The following is a 24,367-nucleotide window of genomic DNA, read 5'->3' on the forward strand; positions in this document are numbered from 1 at the left end:
ATGCAGCTTCTTGTGCTAATGTGGCAATGATCCTGCACTGCTCTTGAATTTAAAGCAGGGTTGGCACTCTCATGTAGCCTGTGTCTGCTTGGGATGAAACAATGTTCCAGAATGCATGGCTATCAGCATTGGAACTCATAATTCATAAACCTTCAGCAGTCAGCAATTAGCTACACCCAATCCTGCCTAGGCTGCATAGGCTGCACTGCCTCTGTTGGAACCCTCTCAGTGAGCTGCAACATCTGAAAGGGGGAGCATGTAGGACACAAACAAAGGAAAAGACAGCTCAGTCAGGGAAGGTCGAAAATTTTTATTTACTTTATAAATATTGTGTACTTTACTGAACATGGTACTTGTTTTAGAATGCTATACAGAGGACTTTAGTTGTACTTTAAATGGTTTAAGTCAAATTTGTATCTATCAAATCACCTTTAAATCCCTTGGATCCAAATCTCCCTGGAGGACCTTGTGTGCCCTTCTCCCCTGGTTTTCCAGGCTCACCATTTTCCGTTTGTTCTTGAGGACGGCCTATGAATTTGTTTTTGAGGGAAAAAATGAATAGTGTTTTTTGAGAAAAACAATTAAAAATGTCAGGCATTGCTACAAGAGTACCTGTTCAAACATTTTCTAACTTAAAGCGGAGTTCCAATGACATATATCAATATTTGTTTTAAAATCCATCTGTTACAATTATAGTATGCTAATGATGCACTTATTAGGCTGTTAAATTGTTCTATTTTATCAAACTTAATGTGATTGTAGCCGTATTAGTGCAATTGTGACAGAGAAAATTGAGTACTGTCCGTGATACTTTTTTTATTTGCACTAACATACAATTTTTCAAGACAAGCTTTCAGGGTATGTCCCCTTCTTCAAGGTCCAAGCAGTAAATTCCAAGTAAAGTCCAAGCTTAAAAATTTGTAAATCAGTACTGCTTGGACCTTGAAGAAGGGGACATACCCCGAAAGCTTGTCCTGGAAAATTGTATGTTAGTGCAAATAAAAAAAGTATCACGGACAGTACTCAATTTTATATTTTATCAAAAAACTAACCTTATATTCCTCCTGTTTGGGCATTCCAATCTTGCTTGTGGACAGGCGAAGCCCACAAGGATTACCGTAACTTACGTGATAAGGTGCTGCCAAATAACCGGCATGCACCACCCGTTCTCACGCATGCGCAATAAGCTTACATTGCAACGCAGGAAGCTTCTCAGGTTGCCATCACAATGGGCGCCATCGTGGGAAGCACCCGCCCTGTTGTGATGGCAACCAAGATAAGCACTAAACATACACCTTTACTTGCGTCACTTCCGGCTTCAAAATAACGCAATGATAGCCCTCGGTGCTGCCCACTGACTCCTGGGAAAGAATGACACACATCTCCCAGGAGCACTAGCGAGCACAGGCGCTGGGGGAATTGACATGAATCTTCGCGAGATGGAAATGGCAGAATACAAGAGACCCCATAGCAACAGTACAGAAGGGGTGAGTAAAAAAAACAAAAAAATGTCCAAATGTTGTTGCTGAAAGATTATCCTGTTTATTTCAGTAAAGTACATTTTATGGGTGGAACTCCGCTTTAATCGGGCTAATGCTAGTGTTAGTATTTTGTCTGCCAGGAAAGTCAAAAAGGCCTACAAACAGGTTGGCTTGGGACTGTTTTTCTTATTTCCTTGTGATTTAAAGAGGGATTCCACCAAAAAAAAATATATTAAAAGCCAGCAGCTATAAATACTACAGCTGCTGACTTTTAATAAATGGACACTCACCTGTCCCGGGTTCCAGCGATGCCGGCAGCCAAGGCCGATCGATCGCTCGGCTCTCGGTTGCTGCCGCCACCATTCTAGGTGAGGGAATCAGGAAGTGAAGCGAATCAGCTTCACTTCCCGGTCCCCTACTGCGCATGCGCGAGTCACGCAGCGCAATAGGAAATCTCCGCGCTGTCACTGGGACCCGTGTGTGTCCCAGCAGACAGCGCGGCAGGGCAGGAAATGGCGTAGACTCCCACGGGAGTCTATGCCCGGAAGTGGGTGTAAATACCTGGTATCTCCACCCCCTCCCCCCTGAAAGGTGTCAATTGTGACACCAGAGGGGGGGGGGGAGGGATCCGATCAGCGGAGGTTCCACTTTAGGGTGGAATCCCGCTTTAAAGCATTCATTTTTATTGTTTTTATACAATCTGTTTAGAACTGTGTAATCAAATGATAATCAAAAGGACAGCACACTAAAAATGGCTAAGTGGGGCCATGCCATTCTTCAGATCCTTTATTTTCCAGGCAACATGCCAATTGACGTGCTAATACTTGTAGTGCCCCTAAGAGCAGAAAAGGAAATCTATATAGTCCTGTTGGTACTCAGGAATGGGATGCTGGCGAAAAATATCACCATCCTATAGTGTATAGCAGGGGTGCCCAACCAGTGGCCCGGGGGCCACACGTGGCCCACGGAGCCCTCTGATGTGGCCCGCGACCTCCTGCTCTGGGATGGCTGGTTGGCAATCTCAGAGCATCAGTGTTGTGAATGAAGGCGGCGGTAGGGGACACAAGCGGCTGCGAAGCAGAGAGGCATAAGGCACTGCTTCCTGTGAAGCGCCGCCTCCTGTCACAAGCGGAGTGATACCAAATGCACTCTGCCTGGGACAGCAACAGTCGGCGATACCTGAATGGAAGACTGTTATTATAGGTAAGTTTATTGCTAAAATCACAATTTATATCAGGGCATATCTGTTCTTCAGTGCTTACTGAGCTGCTTTCAAACTGATTTGCAGGTGGAGCGCAGTGCACTGAGCCATAGACTTCTGTTAATACCTGCCGGTTTGGTGTGCTTTGGCAAAGTGCAGCTAACCTGCAGAAAAGCCACAGGTTCACTGCGCTGTGTTAAACCCCAGTGCATCATCTTGAAAGCAGGCTTAGACACCTTTCAAACAATTGATCCAACTCAATTAGACCCTCTATTCACCTCTATATAGCGTCAGATGTAAACAAACTACTGTCCGTTTACACCCGCCTACCTCCAATCTGATCCGCAAAAAAAAAAAAAAAACAGCAGGGGATCAGTTCCCTTCCGTCTGAGCAGATCGGATTGGAGGAACCATAGAGTTGAGTTCTACTGTGTCATTGTCCACTGCATAAGCAGAGTCTGCTCATTGTGGCCCGCGGCCGGTTATTAAGTCACTTAAGTGGCCCTCACTCTTCAAAAGGTTGGGGACCCCTGGTGTATAGCATACGTGAAAAAAAATCACAGCTCAACCCTATCCGGTCTATGTGGTTAACGTGTATAAGTTGGCCTCAGCCTTGCACCACTCCACATGCCATGTCCTCTGACACGTTTCGCCCAACCCACCAGGCTTAGTCTTAATGTAAATGTTTTCTTTCCTTCATCACTGGCAAACCATATTTATAAATGATAAAATTCATTCTTATATGGATTCCACATGAAATCCAAGAGTCATGTCTGTGCAAAATCTTATATTTGCAAGATAAGTGGAATATGGGCTTGTTAAATGTTTTCATTGCAATTGGCATCAGCTTGAAAAAAAAATTGCAGCTCAATCCTATATGGTCTATGTGGTTAATGTGTATAAATTGGCCTCAGCGTTGCACCACTCCACATGCCATGTCCTCTGACATGTTTCACCCCATGACTAAGCCCCGGTGGGTTGGGCAAAACATGTCAGAGGACATGGCGTGTGGAATGGTGCAACGCTGAGGTCAAATTATACACGTTAACCACATAGACCATATAAGAATGAGCTGCGATTTTTTTAAGTTGATGCCAATTGCAATGAAAACATTTAACAAGCTCATATTCCACTTATCTTGCAAATATAAGATTTTGCATGGACATGACTCTTGAATTTCATGTGACATCCATATAAGAGTGAATTTTATCATTTATAAGGATGCTTTGCCAGTGATGAAGGAAAGAAAACATTTACATTGCACCAAATTACATATAATTTACACAGCAAATATCACAATTTGCCTTTGGATATATCATACAAATAATATATAGAAGATAAAACATGTATTATATTTGATTAGCCTGCTGATCTACATAGAAGCAAAGAGCCATAAACTACTCCTTGTCCCGTGTAATTGGTGAATTAACCATATATGCAAAGATTCTGATAAAACATAACGGCCTTCATAACATTTTCTGCAAATTAGGAAATTTAGGTAAGATTTAGTTTATAAAGCAACTTGCAATTGTTATGGAAATAATTGAAGGTACATGTTGAAGAAGCGGGTATATAAGCTCATTCACAGTGGATAATGTGCTAAAACAATAAAAACAGAACAAAAAAATGGTTCACATTAAAGGATATTTACACTCATCTGGAGACAAAAGATCCAATATAGCAGAATTCTATAAAACATTTGGTAGTGCCGATTAAAAATCCGATGAGAGAATTATTTGTTTAAGCGAGAGTAAGGCTGGGTTCACACCTATGCGAATTGGATGACAAGAGGCAAAATTTCACCCCTGATTTGCCCCTGAAACGGAGAACAGGAAAGCACCAGACCCCTGCTGTGAGCCGAATACATCGGAGGTGTGAACCTAGCCTAAAGAATCCAAATAAAGGCATTCCTGATTAATCCTGATTATAAACATCTTCTCTGTTGGGATTGGACATTTTTTTTCAAATACTAGCAATGCTCCAGTATATGGCAATAAATAGATGCCCGAGATACCCCTGTAGAAGTCCTTTGGGACGAAACGCGTAGCTCGAGGTTATGCTGTTCCCTGTATTGCTGTTTCTTAATACGTGATCACTTTTTAATTCTTGCTTTATTGTAGATGCCTGTTTTATGCCAATAAACAGCAATCTAATTTATTCTTTTTTGTTTTGCATATGATTTTCCTCGTGAGTCTGGCTCTCCCCATTGGAGAAATATTTTTTGCTGGAGTTTCCTTTCTTTCCATCTGTTGGAACTTGTGGTGAAGAAGATTGGGATTGGATGGGATTGGATGTACAGCTCATGTAAAGTGGACGATCCATCTATATTTGTTCGTATGACCTAGTGCAGTGATGGCGAACCCATGGCACGCGTGCCGCTGCCGGCACGCTGAGCCGTCTCTGTGGGCACGCCGTGACAATTACACTGTCATCATTAGTCCGCTCCCGTGAACTACATTTCCCACAGTCCTCTTGGGATAGCGGTGACGTGTCCGAGTGGGCATGGTGCATGCTCCGAACGCTGAAGCCACGCCCCCGTTCTCAAACATCTGACGCACCTGTTGACGTGCCTGCGTGGGAAATCTGACATACGGACACCACCGGAGCGACTGGAGCCTGACCCCGCACAGATTTCAACAACTCAAATGTGAGTGTTATAACCAATTGCCGACCGGGCCATAGGCAAAAGATGGCTTATTCTGGTAGAGCGTCCATGGAGGCCCTCCCAGAATCTTTCTCCCGCGCGCCCTACAGTGCGAGGGGAGAGGGGAAGAGGGAGTGAGATGCAATGCTATGCCCATACTCTGCCCATACTCTGCCCATACTCTGCAGTACCCTGCCCATACTCTGCAGTACCCTGCCAATACTATGCAATACTCTGCAGTACCCTGCCCATACTCTGCCAATACTATGCAATACTCTGCAGTACCCTGCCCATACTCTGCAGTACCCTGCCCATACTCTGCCAATACTATGCAATACTCTGCAGTACCCTGCCTATACTCTGCCAATACTATGCAATGCTCTGCAGTGCTCTGCCAATACTATGCAGTACTCTGCCAATACTATGCAATACTCTGCCAATACTATGCAATACTCTGCAGTACCCTGCCCTTACTCTGCCAATACTATGCAATGCTCTGCAGTACTCTGCCAATACTTTGCAGTACTCTGCCAATACTATGCAATACTCTGCAGTACCCTGCCCATACTCTGCCAATGCTATGCAATACCCTGCAGTACCCTGCCCATACTCTGCCAATACTATGCAATGCTCTGCAGTGCTCTGCCAATACTATGCAGTACTCTGCCAATACTATGCAATACTCTGCAGTACTCTGCCAATACTATGCAATACTCTGCAGTACCCTGCCCTTACTCTGCCAATACTATGCAATGCTCTGCAGTACTCTGCCAATACTTTGCAGTACTCTGCCAATACTATGCAATACTCTGCAGTACCCTGCCCATACTCTGCCAATGCTATGCAATACCCTGCAGTACCCTGCCCATACTCTGCCAATACTATGCAATACTCTGCAGTACCCTGCCAATACTCTGCCAATACTATGCAATACTCTGCAATACCCTGCCCATACTATGACAATACTATGCAATACTCTGTAGTACTCTGCCCATACTCTGCCCATACTATGCAATACTCTGCCCATACTATGCAATACTCTACAGTACTCTGCCCATACTATGCAATACTCTACAGTACTCTGCCCATACTATGCAATACTCTACAGTACTCTGCCCATAAACTGAATAAAGCCTTTTTTAACTAACTTACTACTCTTAGAGCGGCACTGCTCTATCTAAAAAAAAAAGGGGGGGGATCATTATTAGTGTCATTGTGAAACGACTGTACGAATAGTTTTTTCTAAACTAAAACCTCGTTAGTCAGGTTTAATTGCAGTGTTGGCACTTTGAAAAAAATAAGTCGTTTTGGTTTGCAGTTTGGGCACTCGGGCTCAAAAAGGTTCGCCATCACTGACCTAGTGTATTTACACAGGTCCTGTGGCTCTGGTAGGAGTACCCACCCTTTAGCTTCTTTCGATTCAACTGGATGTCATTGTTGTGAATGTCTTTGAGATTACCCATTGGCCTCTATACTATGTCAAATATCACATCCAAATCCCATGTGGTTTTCAAGGACTTATTTATTCACTTTTAATTATTTGGACTTTATAGTGTCCTTTTTTGGTGTTAGTCACTTTAATATTTTCTTTTTCGTATTTTTCTTAGCGCTACATTTTTGTTTTAAATAAGTGGTGCTGGTTCAATTGCTTAGAAAATGTTACAAAGATATCTGATCTCTCAGGATTCTGCTTGAATATTTGTAGCGTGTTTATCAGTCTGTACATGCTGTACCATGATCCGAAAATAAGGTTCTAGCGTAAGTAATATACTGGTTGTTAAATATGTAGAAGAAATTATTAGTAATTAGAAATATGTTTTCCTATTTTCTGATTTTGAGTCTAATATTCAGTGATGTAACCACCAACTAATGAACATAACATGTACCAATAGCAGAATAAAACTGTAAAAACAGAGCTATTGAGGAATATACAGCAATGGTGATATAATGATGTGTTATGTGTAACGTTCAAACCCAAACCTTTGCTATCTGCTAGTTATACTGTACAGAATATCAGGAATAATTTCTATGGTTTTTTCTTTTCTATGTTTCTAATAACCAAACAGATAAAAGCAATCCTAAATGCAGCATGCAAAGTAAATGTAGCAATGTAAAGAAATGTTTGTTTTGTTTTCTGTAAAAATAAAAAAATAAAATGTGTATTATTTCTAACCGCTTATAAAAACATGATTAGTAGGGCTGAAACAACTAATCGATTAATCGACAACGAATCGATTATGAAATTAATCGATTGCTATTTTCATAATCGATTAATCAGCCAGTAACAAAAAGGGGTTAAAGTTAATGTGTCTGATGATATTTACCAGATTGACCCTTTAAAAGTATATATCTCCTCTAATAGTATAAACACTATGTCTCTCCTCTGATATTATATACAGTATATCTCTCCTCTAATATTATATACAGTATATCTCTCCTCTAATATTATATACAGTATATCTCTTCTAATGGTATATACTGTATATCTCTCCTAATCATATATACAGTATATCTCTCCTAATAGTTTATACAGTATATCTCCTCTAATAGTTTATAAAGTATATCTCCTCTAATAGTATATGCAGTATATCTCTCCTTTAATAGTATATACAGTATCTCTCCTCTAATAGTATATACAGTATATAGCCTATAATAACATATACATTATATCTCTTCTAATGGTATATACCGTATATCTCTCCTAATCGTATATACAGTATATCTCTCCTAATAGTTTATAAAGTATATCTCCTCTAATAGTATATACAGTATCTCTCTCCTCTAATAGTATATACAGTATCTCTCGCCTCTAATAGTATATACAGTATATATCCTCTAATAGTATATACAGTATATCTCTAATAGTATATACAGTATATATCCCCTCTAATATATAAAGTATATCTCTTCTGTCTATTATTCTCACAGTGGATTAGATATTTTGCTCCCTAACCATATAGTTATTTATATTTATCACTGCATATAGAGATATTTAAGAATAAATTGCCTTTTTTTTTTAAACGTTAGGTATTAACTAAATTATACACACTTTTTTTTAAGGTTATTAACCGATTAATTGATTAATTGAAACAATAATCGGTCAACTAATCGATTATGAAAAGAATCGTTAGTTGCAGCCCTAATGATTAGTATAGGTGCTATGGGCAACATTTATTTCAATAAGCACCACTGTGTAATTGATTTTTGTTTTCTATAGTTTCCCTGTTTAGTGACACAGGCCCTATTAAGTGTCTATAAATGCCTGCATGTTTGCTTCATGATAGAAGGCATGAGTGGGTCAATGTATTTAAAGTGGTTGTATACTCATTTTTGGTACTTTTACCTACAGGAAAGCCTATAATAAGGCTTACCTGTAGGTAAAAAAATATCTCCTAAACCGGTATGCGCCGCTGACTGCAGCGGCGCATGCGCACAAGGGGATTCTCGGCCTGAAAATCCGGCAGTGTCCGGCCGGCCGGAATGAAATCTCCCGTGCGCATGCGCGGGAGTGGACGATATCGCGGCTCCGGCCACTCACAGCGCCGGAGCCGCGATACCCGGAAGAAACGCCGAGGGAGCATGTCGGCTCCCTCGGCGTGGATGTCAGATGTCAGGGCCTCGTTCTAAGGTAAGTATTTCATAATGAGCTAGTATGCGGTGCATACTAGCTCATTATGCCTTTTGCTTTGCAGGTGTAAAAAAAAAAAATAGCGGGTTTACTACCGCTTTAAAGTAAATATGTTGGCTGTATAAGGTGACCCTAAGTCCAATTTCAGAAAGCTGGATGGTATCCATGTCACATATATAATTTGTTGCAGGTGAATTAAATCGACTTCTCCTAAAAGTGATTAAAGGCAAAGGTCCATGCTCCATGCCTATCACAAAACACGCTATGTTACCTGGTCCTGGTAGCCCTGGGAGCCCTGGTGGTCCAGGTGGTCCTTGTGGACCTATATTCCCCTGGACTCCTTTCTGACCATAAGCTGGTCTGCCTGAATCTCCTCTCTCCCCTTTGAATCCTCGAACACCCGGAAAGCCTGGACTACCAGGTCGACCTAAAAAACAAAACAAAAAAAGATTCACACACATATAAAAAAATAATAATAATAATAACAATATAAATATATATATATATATATATATATATATATATATATATATATAATTTTTTTAGCAGTATTTGGAATGTAAAAGATTGTGGCAGAAAGTTCTATAACCCAAAGCAATTTATGATCCACTTTTTTTGCCCTTACTGCTCTAAGCCAATAAAAGTTAAAATCTGTTTACTTGCTTGTGTAGCTGCACATTATTGCTCTTTGGCCTGCCAAAAATAAATTGTCTTTTGTTCATACAATAAATCACTTTGTGGTTCACATAATAATATTGTGAATATAAAAGGAACATTAAAAATGCATCAAATTTAGTTGCTATATGAGAACAGAACTGATAAATGAATATGTGTTTCTTAGTGTAGTTCAAAATTGGAAGCGCCAATTACTGTACACTATCACGCATCATGCTTACTATTAAGAGCTACATCACCACCTGCTGGTGACAATATGGCACTGCAGAGTATGCTTCTTTTTTTTTTCTTAAATAGTTTTATATGTTGTGTACTGCACTGTATAATAATAATAATCATTATCATAATCATAAGAGAATAACAGAAAATTAAATGTTTTATATACAATCAAAATGGTCCGTACATAATTGATGGGATTTATCCCAACTTGCTAAAACTATTGAGACTGAACTCCAAAAAACACCTAAATACACAGGTAAAATACATAAAGCCAGTCTGTGGTTCATCCCTATCAGATTGCACAGACAAGTCCTGGACCTCTCTACAGACTGCAGTGTACTAAACCAATAAAATATATTCCACAGCCAGTCATTTGACAATCGGGCAGCAGCAACACTCTGATGAGGTTCAGTGCTGTCTCCTCCTGTAAACAGGTTTACATTTTAACAACTTTAATCCAAATGTTGGCAATGCTACAGATAGCATGCATTTAGATTTTACAAAAGTGATTCATATTATTCCTCCCAATAACCTGGTATAAAAGTCAAAGTAGAGCTTTGAGTAAAAAAAATCACCCGCAAAGCATCCAAACACTTAGCATGGGCAGGCATGTACTGGCCATTGGGACTACAGGGAGTTTCCCGGTGGCCCGATGGCTCAGTGGGCCGGTTTCAGTGACAAAGTAATGGCTGCGTGGCTCGCCCTCAACTTCACGCAGTGATGTGAGAAAGATGAGAAAAATACAGAGGAGAATAAGTGAAATAATAAAAGAGGTTAGTGAGGACTCCTTATGTTATGCTACTTATGTTTTTTTGCATAATTGCGTATAGTTTTATATACTGTTTTTGTGCTTGTTTGCAAAATTAAAGAGGGCTGGTCTATACGAAGTCCAGGGCCAAATTTTTGTCCCAGTTCAGCCCTGAGCATGGGTACAGGAGGGGAGATCACAAAGATGACATCATCAATACGCCTTTGCTTTTTTTCCCAATCAGCACACTGGGGGGGGGAAGAGAAATAGCTAAAGAAGCACAGCTTCTACTGTGACCTTTCCGTATATAAACCAATAGGTGAATGGTATTACTGTGGTTTAAGCACTTAAAGACCGCCCACTGCATATATACTGTGGCAGGGTGGCTCTATTGCGTGAAACAACATACCTGTACGACATTTTGCGCAATAAATACTGTGGGCGTGGGCGCACGCGCGTGCCACTGGCGGGTCAACTTAAACAAGGCAGATCCCTGTTCTGATAGGGAAGTACGCAGAAATCTTTGGTTCCTTGTAAGCTAGGAGCACGGATCTTTGTGTTCTTCCCATCAGTCCATCCCCCACGCAGTTAGAAAACACTCCCTGGGAACACACTTAACCCTTTGATCGCCCCTGATGTTAACCCCTTCCCTGCCAGTGTCATTTATAAAGTAACAGTGCATTTTTTTTAAGCACTGATCACTGTATTGGTGTCACTGGTCCCAAAAAAAAAAGTGTCAGATTGTCAATGTTGCAGTCCTGCTAAAAATCGCGGATAGACAGTAAAAACAATAAAAAAAATGAAAAGTCCATAAATGTATCCCATAGTTTGTACACGCTATAACTTTTGCGCAAACCAATCAATATACTCTTCACATGTTTTTACCAAAAACATGTAGAAGAATACATATTAGCCTAAATTGATGAAGACATTATTTATTTATTTTTTTGGGATATGTATTATAGCAGAAAGTAAAAAATATTGTTTGTTTATTTTTGGGTTTTTTTTCAAAATTGTCTGTCTTTTTTGTTTATAGCACAAAAAATAAAAAAACGCAGAGGTGATCAAAAACCACCGAAAGAAAGCTCTATTTGTGGGAAAAAAAAGGATGTCAATTTTATTTGGGTACAGCATCGCACAATCGCACAGTTGTCAGTTAAAGTAACGCAGTTACTTCCTGATGACGCAATTTTACTTGCGAAATGCATAGAGGCTGCTGGGAAATACAAAACGCCACATCCAGTAATGATAGTGAAGCTTGGGACGCACGCTGGGAGAAGAGAGACACAGCGATACCCTAACACATCTAAACCCATTCAAACTGCAGGAAAGGTTTAGTGCCAACCAATAGGCACTTGGAAATGTGAGTGGTATGGCTTGTTTTTACTTTTTTTCATAAATAAATGTACAGATATACTGCGCAATGATTGCTGTTCATTTTTTATTGTTTAATACTGTATTGTACTAATATTGTTTAATACCTGTAAGCTGGGAGCAGTATAGACCCTGAGTGGATTGGTGGTGGTGTTGTCACTGAATTGGTGGATGTGAAACGCACAGATTCACGGATATATAATAAGTTGGACTTTTTTCACAGCAGAAAATTTGGAAGAAGGATTTATTTATATGTTGGTTTTCAGATACCAACTTAAGAATTAAAAATTTTCTGTATAAATAGCGACAATAGTCGCACATGAAATATAGACACGGGTGGATTACTTAGATACATGCATGGATAAATACAGTATTATATTTATTTATTTTTCACAGTGGTATATATATATATATATATATATATATATATATTTTTTTTTTTTTTTTACAGTGTTTTCTTCTAGAGTGATATTTTATATATATATTTATACATATATGGCATGCGTAGGAGTGACATCATCGCGGCTCTGGCGAATCACAGCGCCGGAGCAACGACACCAGGAAGTCACTCCGGGATACATGGCAGCTGCGAACATGAAGACGCAAGACCATTTCGGGGCTTCGTTCTCAGGTAAGTTATTCATAATGAGCTAGTATGCTATGCATACTAGCTCATTATGCCTTTGCTTTGCAGGTTGCATTTTTTTTTAAATAGCCTTTATTTCCACTTTAAGCATATAACACTACTGCACACAGAGTGCAATCTTTGCAAGGTTATCCCATAGAAAGAGTCCTGATACCTTTACCCAAAACATACAGTTGATTATCCACACACAGTGTGTGATACATCTGACAAAACCAATAGTATGATCCTTTTAATATTTTGGGAAATTCCACGTCTCCCATTCTCACTGTGATTTGTTCGTAATGTAAATAAATAAGCACCTTCTTCTTGATGGATATTTGGTTGCTATCCTACAAGGCAAAATGATATAATCTTCTGACTTAGTAAAAGAGAAGTATCTAATGCAGACCATAAAAAGTACCAGACATTCCGACAGTGATTACAAATCCTACCTCTTCCAAACGCTGGAAACCCAGGGGGGCCAGGAAAGCCGGGTTGACCAGTGAAGCCTTCATCTCCTGGCATACCTTGAAACCCAGGAAGGCCCGGATCTCCTGGTAAACCTTATAGATAGAGAAAGGAACATGCGTGAGATCTTAATAGCATAAGCAACTGTGCACATTAACATGTTCTTGTTCATCAGCTAATGTTCTACAAGCTTCAGGCAGAAAATCGCTCAGTTGTGAACGGAGCCTCAGAGTTAGAGCGTTTTTACAGCTGAAAAACTCCTCTTCAAACCCACCAGTTCTAGGTTTTTTTTCCAGCCAGAGAACGCCCCTGCCAAAAAACGCTGATGGATGATGCATGGACATATAGGATTATATGCTCAGGAGTTTACTGGCTGCACCAGAAACCAAAAATCAGCAGCTGTAAAGGGCCTAAAGGTCAATGAAATCAACAGTTTAGAGCGGGGGTCAGCAACTCTACCAGTAGATCTTGGACAGGCAACTGGTAGATCGCAGTCTGGGCTTGCTGACCTGCCATTCCAGGGCATCAAACCGAGTGCAATTCAGAGGGACCACTTTTAAAGTTGGAGATGTAGTAGGAAGCAAGAGCCACATAAGCCGATGTCTCTGCTGTAGTGCTAGCTCCTGTCCCATGCAGAGTGATACCAACTGCACTCCACCTCTTAGCCCTTGTACACACGGTCGGAGATTCCATCGGAATGTGTCCTATCGGACCGTTTTGTCGGATATTCCAACTGTGTGTGGTCTGCATCGGACTGTTTCCATCGGACCAAATTTTCCAACTTGCTGGAAATATTTTCCGACAAACTGGTCCGATAGGACATCCTCCGATCATGTGTAGAGAATTCCGATCGGATAAAGTGCCACGCATGCTCAGATCAAATTCCTACATCAAAGCTATTGGCTACTAGCCTGAACGTAGTCCCATCGTAACGAAATTACGTCATCACTTTCTGAAAGATTGTATTTTTCGACAACTTTGTCCGACCGTGTGTATGCAACAGTTTCGGAGAAGATCCGACGGACAAAATCCGACAGATTTGGTTGGCAGAATGTCCGATCGTGTGTACATGGGCTTATCCAGGCTAGCGGTCTCCAGCAGCAGGAAAGAAGAGTTCTCTAATGTTTATACTTAAAAGATCCTGAGTAAAATGTTTTGTAAAGACCTTGCATACTCACACGTAAAGGAACGTAAAAGCAGGTAAGTGTATGCAAGTGTAAAAACTTCTTCATTGCCGGTATTGCAGTATATACGTATATACGTGCATAAACATCAGTATAGACACATGGACACACATACGTGCATAAATTACTGCAATCAAATGTAACATTTTCTATTTTTTGTTTTACGGACTTGTAACTTCAGTGTATTACTGATCTTTACACAGCTGTGTGCAATGTTCCATAGACAACAATGCATCTACTGTATATCCAGGTCAGTAAAAAACATGGCATTCTTTACTTCCACATAGTTTCATAGTTAGTAGGGTTGAATAAAGACACCAGTCCATCCTGAGTGTCTACAATTGTCCCTATCCCTGTACATTACACACTTGCATTGGTCCCTACCCTCAAGGAGCCCACAATCCAAGGTCCCCATTCATATACCAGGGCCAATTTTGGACAGAAGCCAATTAACCTACCTGCATGTCTTTGGTTTGTGGGAGGAAACCGGAGTACCCGGTGGAAACCCACGCAGGCACAGGGAGAACATGCAAACTCCAAGGAGGTAGAGTCGTGGTTGGGAATCAAACCAGCGACCCTTCTTACTGCTAGGTGAGAGTGCTAACCACTACACCACTGTGCTGCCCACATGCAAGAGGCAAAACATTGTAGGTAAAACCACAGTCCATAGCAGCAAATATAAAAGGTGCCTGCACTGGAATCAAAAAGCTAAGTAACCATGAAACAGCAAATGATTCTGTGTGTACTAACATAAAAGGTTCTTGGTGACCAGAAGCTTTCAAGTTTTTGTAAAGCCTGAGCAATATGACACTGTGACCCATAAATGTTCTATTGTTATATATTAAATATATGATATAATAAACTCTTACCTGGAAATGCCGATCCGCCATTATTAATATACACAGGGGCCCCAGGAAAACCGATGTCACCTTGTTCACCCTTAAAAAAGTGGGAAAGAAATGAATTTATACAATGGTATAACAATGTTCTGATGAAAAGAAATTGCTGGAAATGTATTTTACATATTATACAAACTATTTTGTTCTTTAGGGCTATTTGGTTCTTTAGATCTACACTGCAGCTCAAAAAAAAAGCTGTTTTTACAGGTATTTGAGCCTTTATTTCTCTTCCCAAAAGCTTGAAGAAGCTTGTGCTTTTTTTTTGTTTTTGCTCTTTTGCGCGTTTTTTTTTTTTTTTTTTTAGCTTCTTTGAGCTTTTTGGAGCATAAGCATTTTTTTTCACAACCCCCCCCCCCCCCCAGCTAAATTCTAAATTTGCATTTTTTTAAATTATTATTATTATTATTCAGGATTTATATAGCGCCAACAGTTTGCGCAGCGCTTTACAATATGAGGGCAGACAGTACACTTATAATACAAATCAATACAGAAGGGATCAGAGGGCCCTGCTCGTTAGATTTTAGATTTTGCCTTTTTTTAAATGTCTGTTTCCGAGCTTTTTTGAGCTTTAATGGCACTTAGGTGTCTTTTTCTGCCCAAAAGCTCCTCTCAAAAACGTGAGTTTGGTGGCGTTTCTTTCTGCTTGTAAGAGCATATGCCTGTAAACTCCTGTAAAAGCCATAGAGTGCATGGACATATTGGCTAACATGGAGGGGAGTTTCCAGGCAGAAAATGATGAGAGTTTAAAAGCCTGTAGGAGCCGCTTCTTTGCGATGCAGTGTGCATGAGCCCTAGGGTGTTTTTGTTCATTACACTAATACACTAACGCCTATATTATCACAAAACATATTGTTACTTTGAGTAGAAAGTGGAAATGGCAGGGCTGGATTAAGAGCATCATGTGCTTGGTGCTGAGGATTTTGGTGGACCTTTTACTGAGCACCCTTCTGATTTTCAAGAGCCTGTGCTAGCGTGCGCCCAAACTCAAAAGTGCACAGCCGCACAGGCATAACACTAGGGAAGCCTGGCATTTGATTTGCCAAGTTTCTGTAAGGGCCGTGCATTGGCGTGCACTCTGAGCTGAAAGAATGCAGGCCTAACACTATGGAAGCCCCAGACTTCTGTAAGAGCCCTGCATTGGCGTGCCCCAGGCTTCTGTTGTTATCAATCCCACCACCCTGCCCAGGCGGTGCATGTGGAATGCAGGGCCCGTCAGGGGAGATCTCTTCCCATTGGCCCATTGCTTTCCATGTCCTTTTTGGGTGGCTGGGCCTATATTAAGGTAGGGGCCCGGAGCTGCAGCTCCAGTAGCCCCTACCTTAATCCAGCCTTGGGAAAGGGGCTGAGCTCCCGACTGCTAATCCTTTCATCCCTTTCAAGAATCTCCCCTACCCTATGTCCCTGTGGTTGAAGAAACTTCAGTGTATACAAAAGCTGCCTAATTCCAAAGATAAATTTGTTTAGATCCTTAAAATATAACCAGTTTATTTTATAATTGTGCTCCCAAATCAGACAAGCAAAACAATCTATCAGTTTTGCCTGCCCTGCTTCAGGATGAGGGGAAGGTGGTATGAGAACATCCCCAGCATAGTATGATACCTATTTATGAAAGTTTACAGTTGATATGTAGTCTTTATTAATGGGAAATAATAATGCTGATACATTCAAGCAGCTTTTGTCTATTTCCATATAATATTGCCATAATTTAAGAAGTTTTGAATAATTCAGAATAATTTGTTTTGTATAACACATTGCTGACAATGTATGTCCAACTGAACCTGAAGGAATTCATTATTTTCAGTTTAAGGAAAATGAAAAAAGAATTTGCCTCAACAATCCAGATTGTTTTCCTTTTTTTTTTTTTTTTTTTTTTTTACAGATTTTACTATTTCCAAGTCATCTTTTCACCACATTCCACACTTTCTTTTGGGCATTCTGACATATCATTTTGCTTATGTTTTTTTTTTTATCAGTGTAGATCAGTGATGGCGAACCTTGACACCCCAGATGTTTTGGAACTACATTTCCCATGATGCTCACCTACATTGCAGAGTGCATGAGCGTCATGGGAAATGTAGTTACAAAACATCTGGGGTGCCAAGGTTTGCAATCACTGGTGTAGATGCAAACAATTCTAATTGAAAGGATTGTTTAGGGTGAGAAACAGTCCCAGCTGACCAGAACTACACTCTCCATATACCTCTGTTGAAATTCCAGTAGGAGCCAAGTGAGGCTAACAATGATTCAAAATAAAGGCTGTATGACTTTGCCTAAAATAAACCTGTTATGCGTAAAAACCTGAAAACTGCCATTGCTGAATTCTCCTTCTCAAAACCTGGCTGTCTCGCTGACCTATTGGGCATTTTTTCAGTCACTGGCCTAGAACAAGTACGACTTCTTACTTTTCTCTCGCATGCCTGGATTCATATTTGTCAGGGTCAGTGACTCACAAAGTACTGGAGACAGAGGGTCAGCATACCAGCAGATCAGCAAAGACAGTCTTCATATTTTGCTCAGGTTTACTGTAACGGGAGAATTATGAACCTAAAAACAAGAGTAAACTCAAATATCTGCTTTGATTTTCTGGACATGCCCTTTCCATCTTCCCACACTTTACGTTTGGTGAAGGTGGTTGCATTTTGTATATCTGAGGGGCATTCAGGAATCCATGGGGACTCTAGAGATGCCTACTTACAAAATATTGACAAAGTACCAAGATTCTTATGGTATCCTCTGTAAACATTGGATGAATCCATTTTGTGCTTTGATCTACTTCTCTCATCATTTGTTAAAATAATGCTAAACAACCACAAAGATTTCCACTAGTGATTGCATCATTTCAAGAATAATGACTGTCCATTGAATTGGTAAAAATGTAACTTCAATCATTATAATAATGCTATAACTGTGAGATAAGCATATAGTTTCATAGTCAGTAAGGTTGAATAAAGACACCAGTCCATCCTGAGTGAGTGTCTACAATTGTCCCTATCTCTGTACATTGCACACCCACATCAGTCCCTACCCTCAAGGAGCCCACAATCCAAGGTCCTCATTTATATACTAGGGCAATTTTGGACAGAGGCCAATTAACCTACCTGCATGTCTTTGGATTGTGGGAGGAAACCAGAGTGCCCGGAGGAAACCCACGCAGGCACAGGGAGAACATGCAAACTCCAGGCAGGTAGTGTCGTGGTTGGGATTTGAACCAGTGACCCTAATTACTACTAGGTGAGAGTGCTAACCACTATACCACTGTGCCACCCATGTAATGCATTACCTTCACTCCTTTGAATCCATCAAGTCCAGTAAGTCCAGGAGGGCCAGTATTCCCCTATGAACAACACAATTGCGGCATATGAGCGATGTAAAGCAACAACGTTTCTGAGTAGATATAAAGATCCAATATACAGGAAGGGGGAAGGAATAAAACGAATGCCACCATTTTATTGCAATTGCTTTCTTTGCAGTCTGGGTAGAAAAGCCAGGGTCCAATTCTGCATCAGGCAGCAGGCAGGCTGTTTTATTTTTTATTTTTAAAGAAAACAAACTGGAAGACTTTGCACACCTTTTCTTTAATGCATTTTAAGGTATTTAGCTAATTTAACCAGAAAGTTCATTTGGGATTTGACTCTTCCCTGTTCTTTCCAAAACAATGTGACTGGAGGTTGGCTTAAACCATGCAAAAGCTAAACGTAGTATTAAACCCTCAACATTTTTTAGCTTAACACGCTGAGTACAATAAAATAAGTATTCCCCAATAAACTATTTGTTAAATTTCTTACCCCAGTACTTGCAGTTTACACCTTTCAGTGCAGCTGGCTCCTGCTCTCTTATGCCACGTACACACGACCGGACTTTCCGGCAGAAAAGGTCTGACGGAATCATTGCATTGGATATTCTAATCGTGTGTGGGCTTCAGCTGACTTTTTTTTTCAAAAAGTCTGATGGACCTAGAAATAGAACATGTTTTAAATCTTTCCGACTGAATCAATTCCTATCGGGAAAACCGTTCGTCTGTGTGCTAGTCCGACGGACCAAATACGACGCAAGGGCAGCTATTGGCTACTGGCTATTGAACTTCCTTTTTTAGTCCCGTCATACGCCATCGCATTTGAAATGAATGGACTTTGGTATGATCATGTGTAGGCCAGTCAGTTCGGTCGGAACGCCGTCAGAAACTTTATTCTGAAGGAAAGTCCGGTCGTGTGTACGCAGCATTAGTGTTTCTTTCCTGAACTTCTGGTGTCTTCGCAGGAAGAATTAACAGTGGACAGTACAATCTGACACAGTTTGTTAGTTTGGGGAAGTGGATGAAGTTGGGGGGGGGGGGGGGGAGAGAGACAGAGCATGGGAGTGCCTTCCCATCTTAGGCCATGATATGTACAATACAATATATTTCATGTTTGTGTGATAAATTGCTCAATGATTGTTTGTTTATGTACATTATTATAGTACTCTATAGTAGGATCCGAGGCCCTGATGAAGCGGGATGCATCGGCCTGATAAACGGATCTCAAGGCCAGAAAATTAACTATCTATGTATATGGTTTTAACCGATTTTAAGATTTTCAATATGCTCAATAAAATGTCAAAATTGTGTATATAAATAGTTTGTCTGTCTGTATTACACACAAAGTCCCATATTCTTTATACCTTTACATGTGTAGCGGGTATTGCAGCCAAAGACTTACATTAACACATATGACTGCATGTACACATGCTTTCCAGCCTGAAAGAGGGGAGAGCTGGCTGTCATGTCTACATGGGTTTTTTCACCTCCCCTCCTTCTTCCTGTTTTCACTGACTGAGTAATGTAATGTGAGCTGACACACACAGAGCTGTGCATTCAGCAGCCTCTCTTGTGCCCCTATTGGCTGGAAGAAGAAAAAACATTAAAGGCACATTTACAACAGCCAATGGGAGAGATTGTACTGGACTGCAGGGAGAGCTGCAATGGATTCTGGGACATGCAGTTCCCACACAAAACGGCCCCATAGACTTGTATACAGGGAGAAATACAAATCCCAGCAGGCTTTGCTGACAGGAAAGAAAAATACTCCTTTTTGTGTCCTGAGGTAAAAGTCAGTCGATGAGGAAGTGAGTGAGACTCAGACGTGATCTGAGGGGCTGCTGTTACCCACGGAGGGGATCCATCCAGCCACAGTTCCAGAGGTCGGTGTGTTGATCCTGCCACAGCTCCAGAGGTTGGTGTGCTGATACTGCCACGCGTTCCAGGAGTCGGGCGGCGACGGACATCCAGCCTGTGAGGGATCCCGGCCATATTTCCAGGTGTTCCTGAGAGCGTGGGCTGATCAGGGTACAAGGTGGCCAGTCGCGTCTTTCGGGGAATTTGTTGCTTGATCCTTTGGTCACAGGATGGATGAGCAGGTGTTTGCCCATCTTTAAACTCATGGTAGTCAGGCAACATTGCCTCACCAGTGCCCACATTTGTAGGAACACTGGCACCCTGCTGAACAGTCACTACATTCCACTTTGCCTATCAGGATACTGCTAGCATCCTACATCTCATTTTGCCTCCCAGGATACTTTTAAGTACCCCTTTGTTTATCCTGCTCAACGGGACACCAAGTGCACCAACGCCAGACTGGCTGAATATCCTGGATATCTCCATTGTGAGGACCCTTTTTCTTACTCTTTCAGTATCAGTAATTTAGTGATCCTAGTGTCTACCTTTAAAGGGGAACTCTCACGTTAAATGTTAAAGTGATCAATTGCATTTGTGGCCTATTGCCACACATTTAATTGCCTGGGTCTGTGATTTCAGGATTTGAGGGAAACAGACTGACCGTTGTTATGTTAGATCAGTTCCCCTTTATGCCTGAGTGCATAGGCCACTCTAGACCTATTTAAGTTGTTTGACTGTGTTATTTTGAAGTCTGCATTTTGGGTTTGATTAACACTGTTAAAGACCACAGTTTGCCATTCTTGACTTGAGTTACCAGATCACTGTTTGTTTGATTGTGGAAAGTCTCCCAGTAAACAAACTTCCTGTTCACTACATACGGTATGCATCTGTCTTACTGTGTTTGCACAGTACACTGTTTGTTAGGCCCCTTTCACAGGGGGCGGATCACTAATGATCCGCCCCATGATGATCCGCTCGCTCAGCGGGGATCGCTCCGTTGTCCCCGCTGAGCCGGCGGCGGACAGGGCGGTCTCCGCACACTGTGCTGGGACCGCCCTGTCGGCTTTCGGCTCTCCTCTATGGGGGATCGGATGAACACGGACCGTCTGTCCGTGTTCATCTGATCCGCTCTGCAGACGGATAGAAAAATAGGATTTTTCTGCAGAATCGGACCATAGCGGAGGCGGACAATAGCGGTTGTCTGCAGATGTTCATCCGCAGACACCCGCTATCCCATAGGAATGCATGTATGCCCGTATTTCATCCGCAAACGGATGGATGAAATACGGACATAATGTCCGCATGTGTGAAAGGGGCCTAAGGTGTGCCAGGGGGTCTGAGACATTTCTTTGGGGTTGAGAGGCAGAGCACTGGACTGAACAAACTTAAGCTGCTCCTTCGGGGGTATCGCTACACATATATTCTTCCAGAGATGGTACCTCCAAAGGGTTAAGATTTTAAGACATTCCACCCCCACGCACAAAGATCAGAAACAGTAGCACACACAATCCAGTATGCCTATAGATCAATTCGATGGGGGCACCTCCAGTGGATACGTAACACCTGGTGAATGTTAAACACAGATCGCTGCTCACTGAGAATTGACTGCATTTCTTTTGCTTTTTATAAACTCATTGTACCTTACCACAATGATTTTCCTAACAATACCTTTTCACCAGGGTATCCATTAAATCCATCTGATCCAGGAAAGCCCTAAAAGAAACATTCACAGCATTACTATCCAAAGAGTGAGATGAGTACATATTGTATACTATATTATTAATGTTTAATATTACAATGAATTTTTACAAAGTCAGAAATGTTTTAAAAGATTTGGCCATACAAATTATATTCAGCTGGTAAAATAAGTATCGAACACGCCACCATTTTTCTAGGTAAATATATTTCTAAAGGTGCTATTGACATGACATTTTCAAAGAAAGAAAGAGAGTAAGAAAAGAAAGAAAATAAGACTGCTAGAATGGACCAGCCAAACACCGGACTCTTGTTTGGACAGATTTAAGTGTATTATTCCTAAGAATTACAGGTCTACGATATAAAACGCCAAATTTCCATGCAAAACATTGTACCGCTTTGAGCATCAAAAATCTGACATAATCATACCACCAGGGAGGTTAAATAAAAAATCAGACAGGTCCAAATCTGCTAGCAGAGAGAAAGAGGGGGTTGTCCCTTCTGAAATTCATTTAGCTATTTAGCTGTGTAGGTCAAAACAGATCCTCTGCTTTACAAGTCTATTCAAAGCATAACAGTAAACCACTGTGAAGAAAAACTTTCAAGAAGCAGAACAGACTTGAGATGAATTCATTATATAAACCACCGTAATTCACATTTAAGTGAATAACAATAAATGACAATAATGTTGACATAAAGTAAACGAAATATACATAGAATATGAAATATTTCCTTAAAAATTCCACATAAGTGTCATTTATTTTTATAGTAGCTGGAAAAAAAACACATTCATAATTAAGGCTCAAACAGCTGGTATTGCTGGAGACTGTAAAAGGATGTGAAAGTAAAAAATATGTTGTCTTATTCTATAAAAGATATGCAGATACAGTGTTGGTAAAAGTGGCTTTTAGCTATGGTAGGGTTCCTGACTTCATTAGCTCAGGATCTGTGGTACCCCCTGTCTGCTCTTTAGCTTTGCCTTAGTTTATTGCCTCCAGTTTGGAAACTCTATCAATGAACTCACCCTTCCACCCGGAAGACCAGGAATGCCTTTCTCCCCTTTCTCTCCTTGACCATTAAATCCCTATAAAAATAAAATAGATATTTATAAGCAGTACAGCAAAATGAACCATAATACCAGTACCACCTATCAATTGCTAATAACCAATAATTTTAGCAACAACTTACAGCTGGCCCAGGCAGTCCAGGTGTGCCAGAATATCCAAAGTCACCTCTGTCTCCCTATGTAGACATATTTGAATTAATGGTTATTATTGCATGAAATAAACCAATGCATCTGTAAAAAGCGAAGTATGGATGTCAGTTAAAAAAAAAAAACATTTTACTCACCTAGGTGGATGCAACAGTCCCCTCTCAGTCTTCAGGCTGCAGTGGGATGGTGCAAAAAAAGAGAGGAAGGTAGACTTGGCGCTGTACCTTTAAATCAGAAAATATATAATAATATTCCTATTTTGACTTGACTCAATTTACTAATGTTTAAATGACCGTAAGTAAATTTATAAAGATGTGAAAAAAAAAAAAAAAAAAAAAAAATATATATATATATATATATATATATATATATATATATATATATATATATAAATATATATATATATATATATATATATATATAAATGAATATTTTATATATTACTAACTACCCATGACTAAAATTAATATATTCTTGTGTTACTATCAATAAGCAATTAGTGTACATATACTTCTACAAAAATTCATATATAATTGAATAAGTGTACATAATCCAAAAAATGGATTAATAATTAATAATCTGGTGCAAATACATAGATAAATAAATATGCAAATATATAAATATGTATAAAAGTGACAATTGATAAAAGTCCTGTGTGTGCAGGACTTTTATCAATGGTCACTTTTAGACATATTTATATATTTGCATATTTATTTATCTACATATTTACACCGGATTATTAATACATTTTTTGGATTATGTACACTTATTCAATTATATATGAATTTTTATAGAAGTATATGTACACTAATTGCTTATTGATAGTAACATGAGAATATATTCATTTTAGTCATGGGTAGTTAGTAATATATAAAATATTCATTTATATATATATATATATATATATATATACATATTTTTTTTTTTTGTCACATCTTTATAAATTTATTTACGGTCATTTAAACATTAGTAAATTGAGTCATGTCAAAATAGGAATGTTATTATATATTTTCTAATTTAAAGGTACAGCGCCAAGTCTACCTTCCTCTCTTTTTTTTGCACATAGTATAGTTCACCTTACGGTTAAACTATTACGGTAGAGGCAGCTTAACAATTAATAACCTTTTAAAATAAACCATAGCGCAATCTCATTATCCTTGATTT

General features: G+C 40.1%; 1 protein-coding gene across 3 annotated transcripts in view; it reads right to left on the minus strand.

Annotated features, from left to right (window-relative positions):
* The window catches only part of COL4A6 (collagen type IV alpha 6 chain), a 337,569-nt gene that overhangs the window by 65,567 nt on the left and 247,635 nt on the right, over positions 1-24,367 (minus strand). For all 3 annotated transcript variants that reach the window (XM_077478926.1, XM_077478935.1, XM_077478944.1), the window contains 8 exons: positions 23,179-23,232; positions 23,015-23,074; positions 21,964-22,008; positions 18,427-18,480; positions 15,117-15,186; positions 13,048-13,158; positions 9,226-9,381; positions 430-528 (listed from right to left, as the gene is read on the minus strand). In XM_077478926.1, the coding sequence (XP_077335052.1) occupies positions 430-528; positions 9,226-9,381; positions 13,048-13,158; positions 15,117-15,186; positions 18,427-18,480; positions 21,964-22,008; positions 23,015-23,074; positions 23,179-23,232 (649 nt within the window). The remainder of the gene's footprint in view (positions 1-429; positions 529-9,225; positions 9,382-13,047; positions 13,159-15,116; positions 15,187-18,426; positions 18,481-21,963; positions 22,009-23,014; positions 23,075-23,178; positions 23,233-24,367) is intronic.

This window comes from Lithobates pipiens, unplaced genomic scaffold (genome assembly GCF_037356315.1).
Source record: "Lithobates pipiens isolate NorthernLeopardFrog02 unplaced genomic scaffold, aLitPip1_a1.2 Scaffold_1, whole genome shotgun sequence".
In the NCBI taxonomy this organism is placed as follows: domain Eukaryota; kingdom Metazoa; phylum Chordata; class Amphibia; order Anura; family Ranidae; genus Lithobates; species Lithobates pipiens.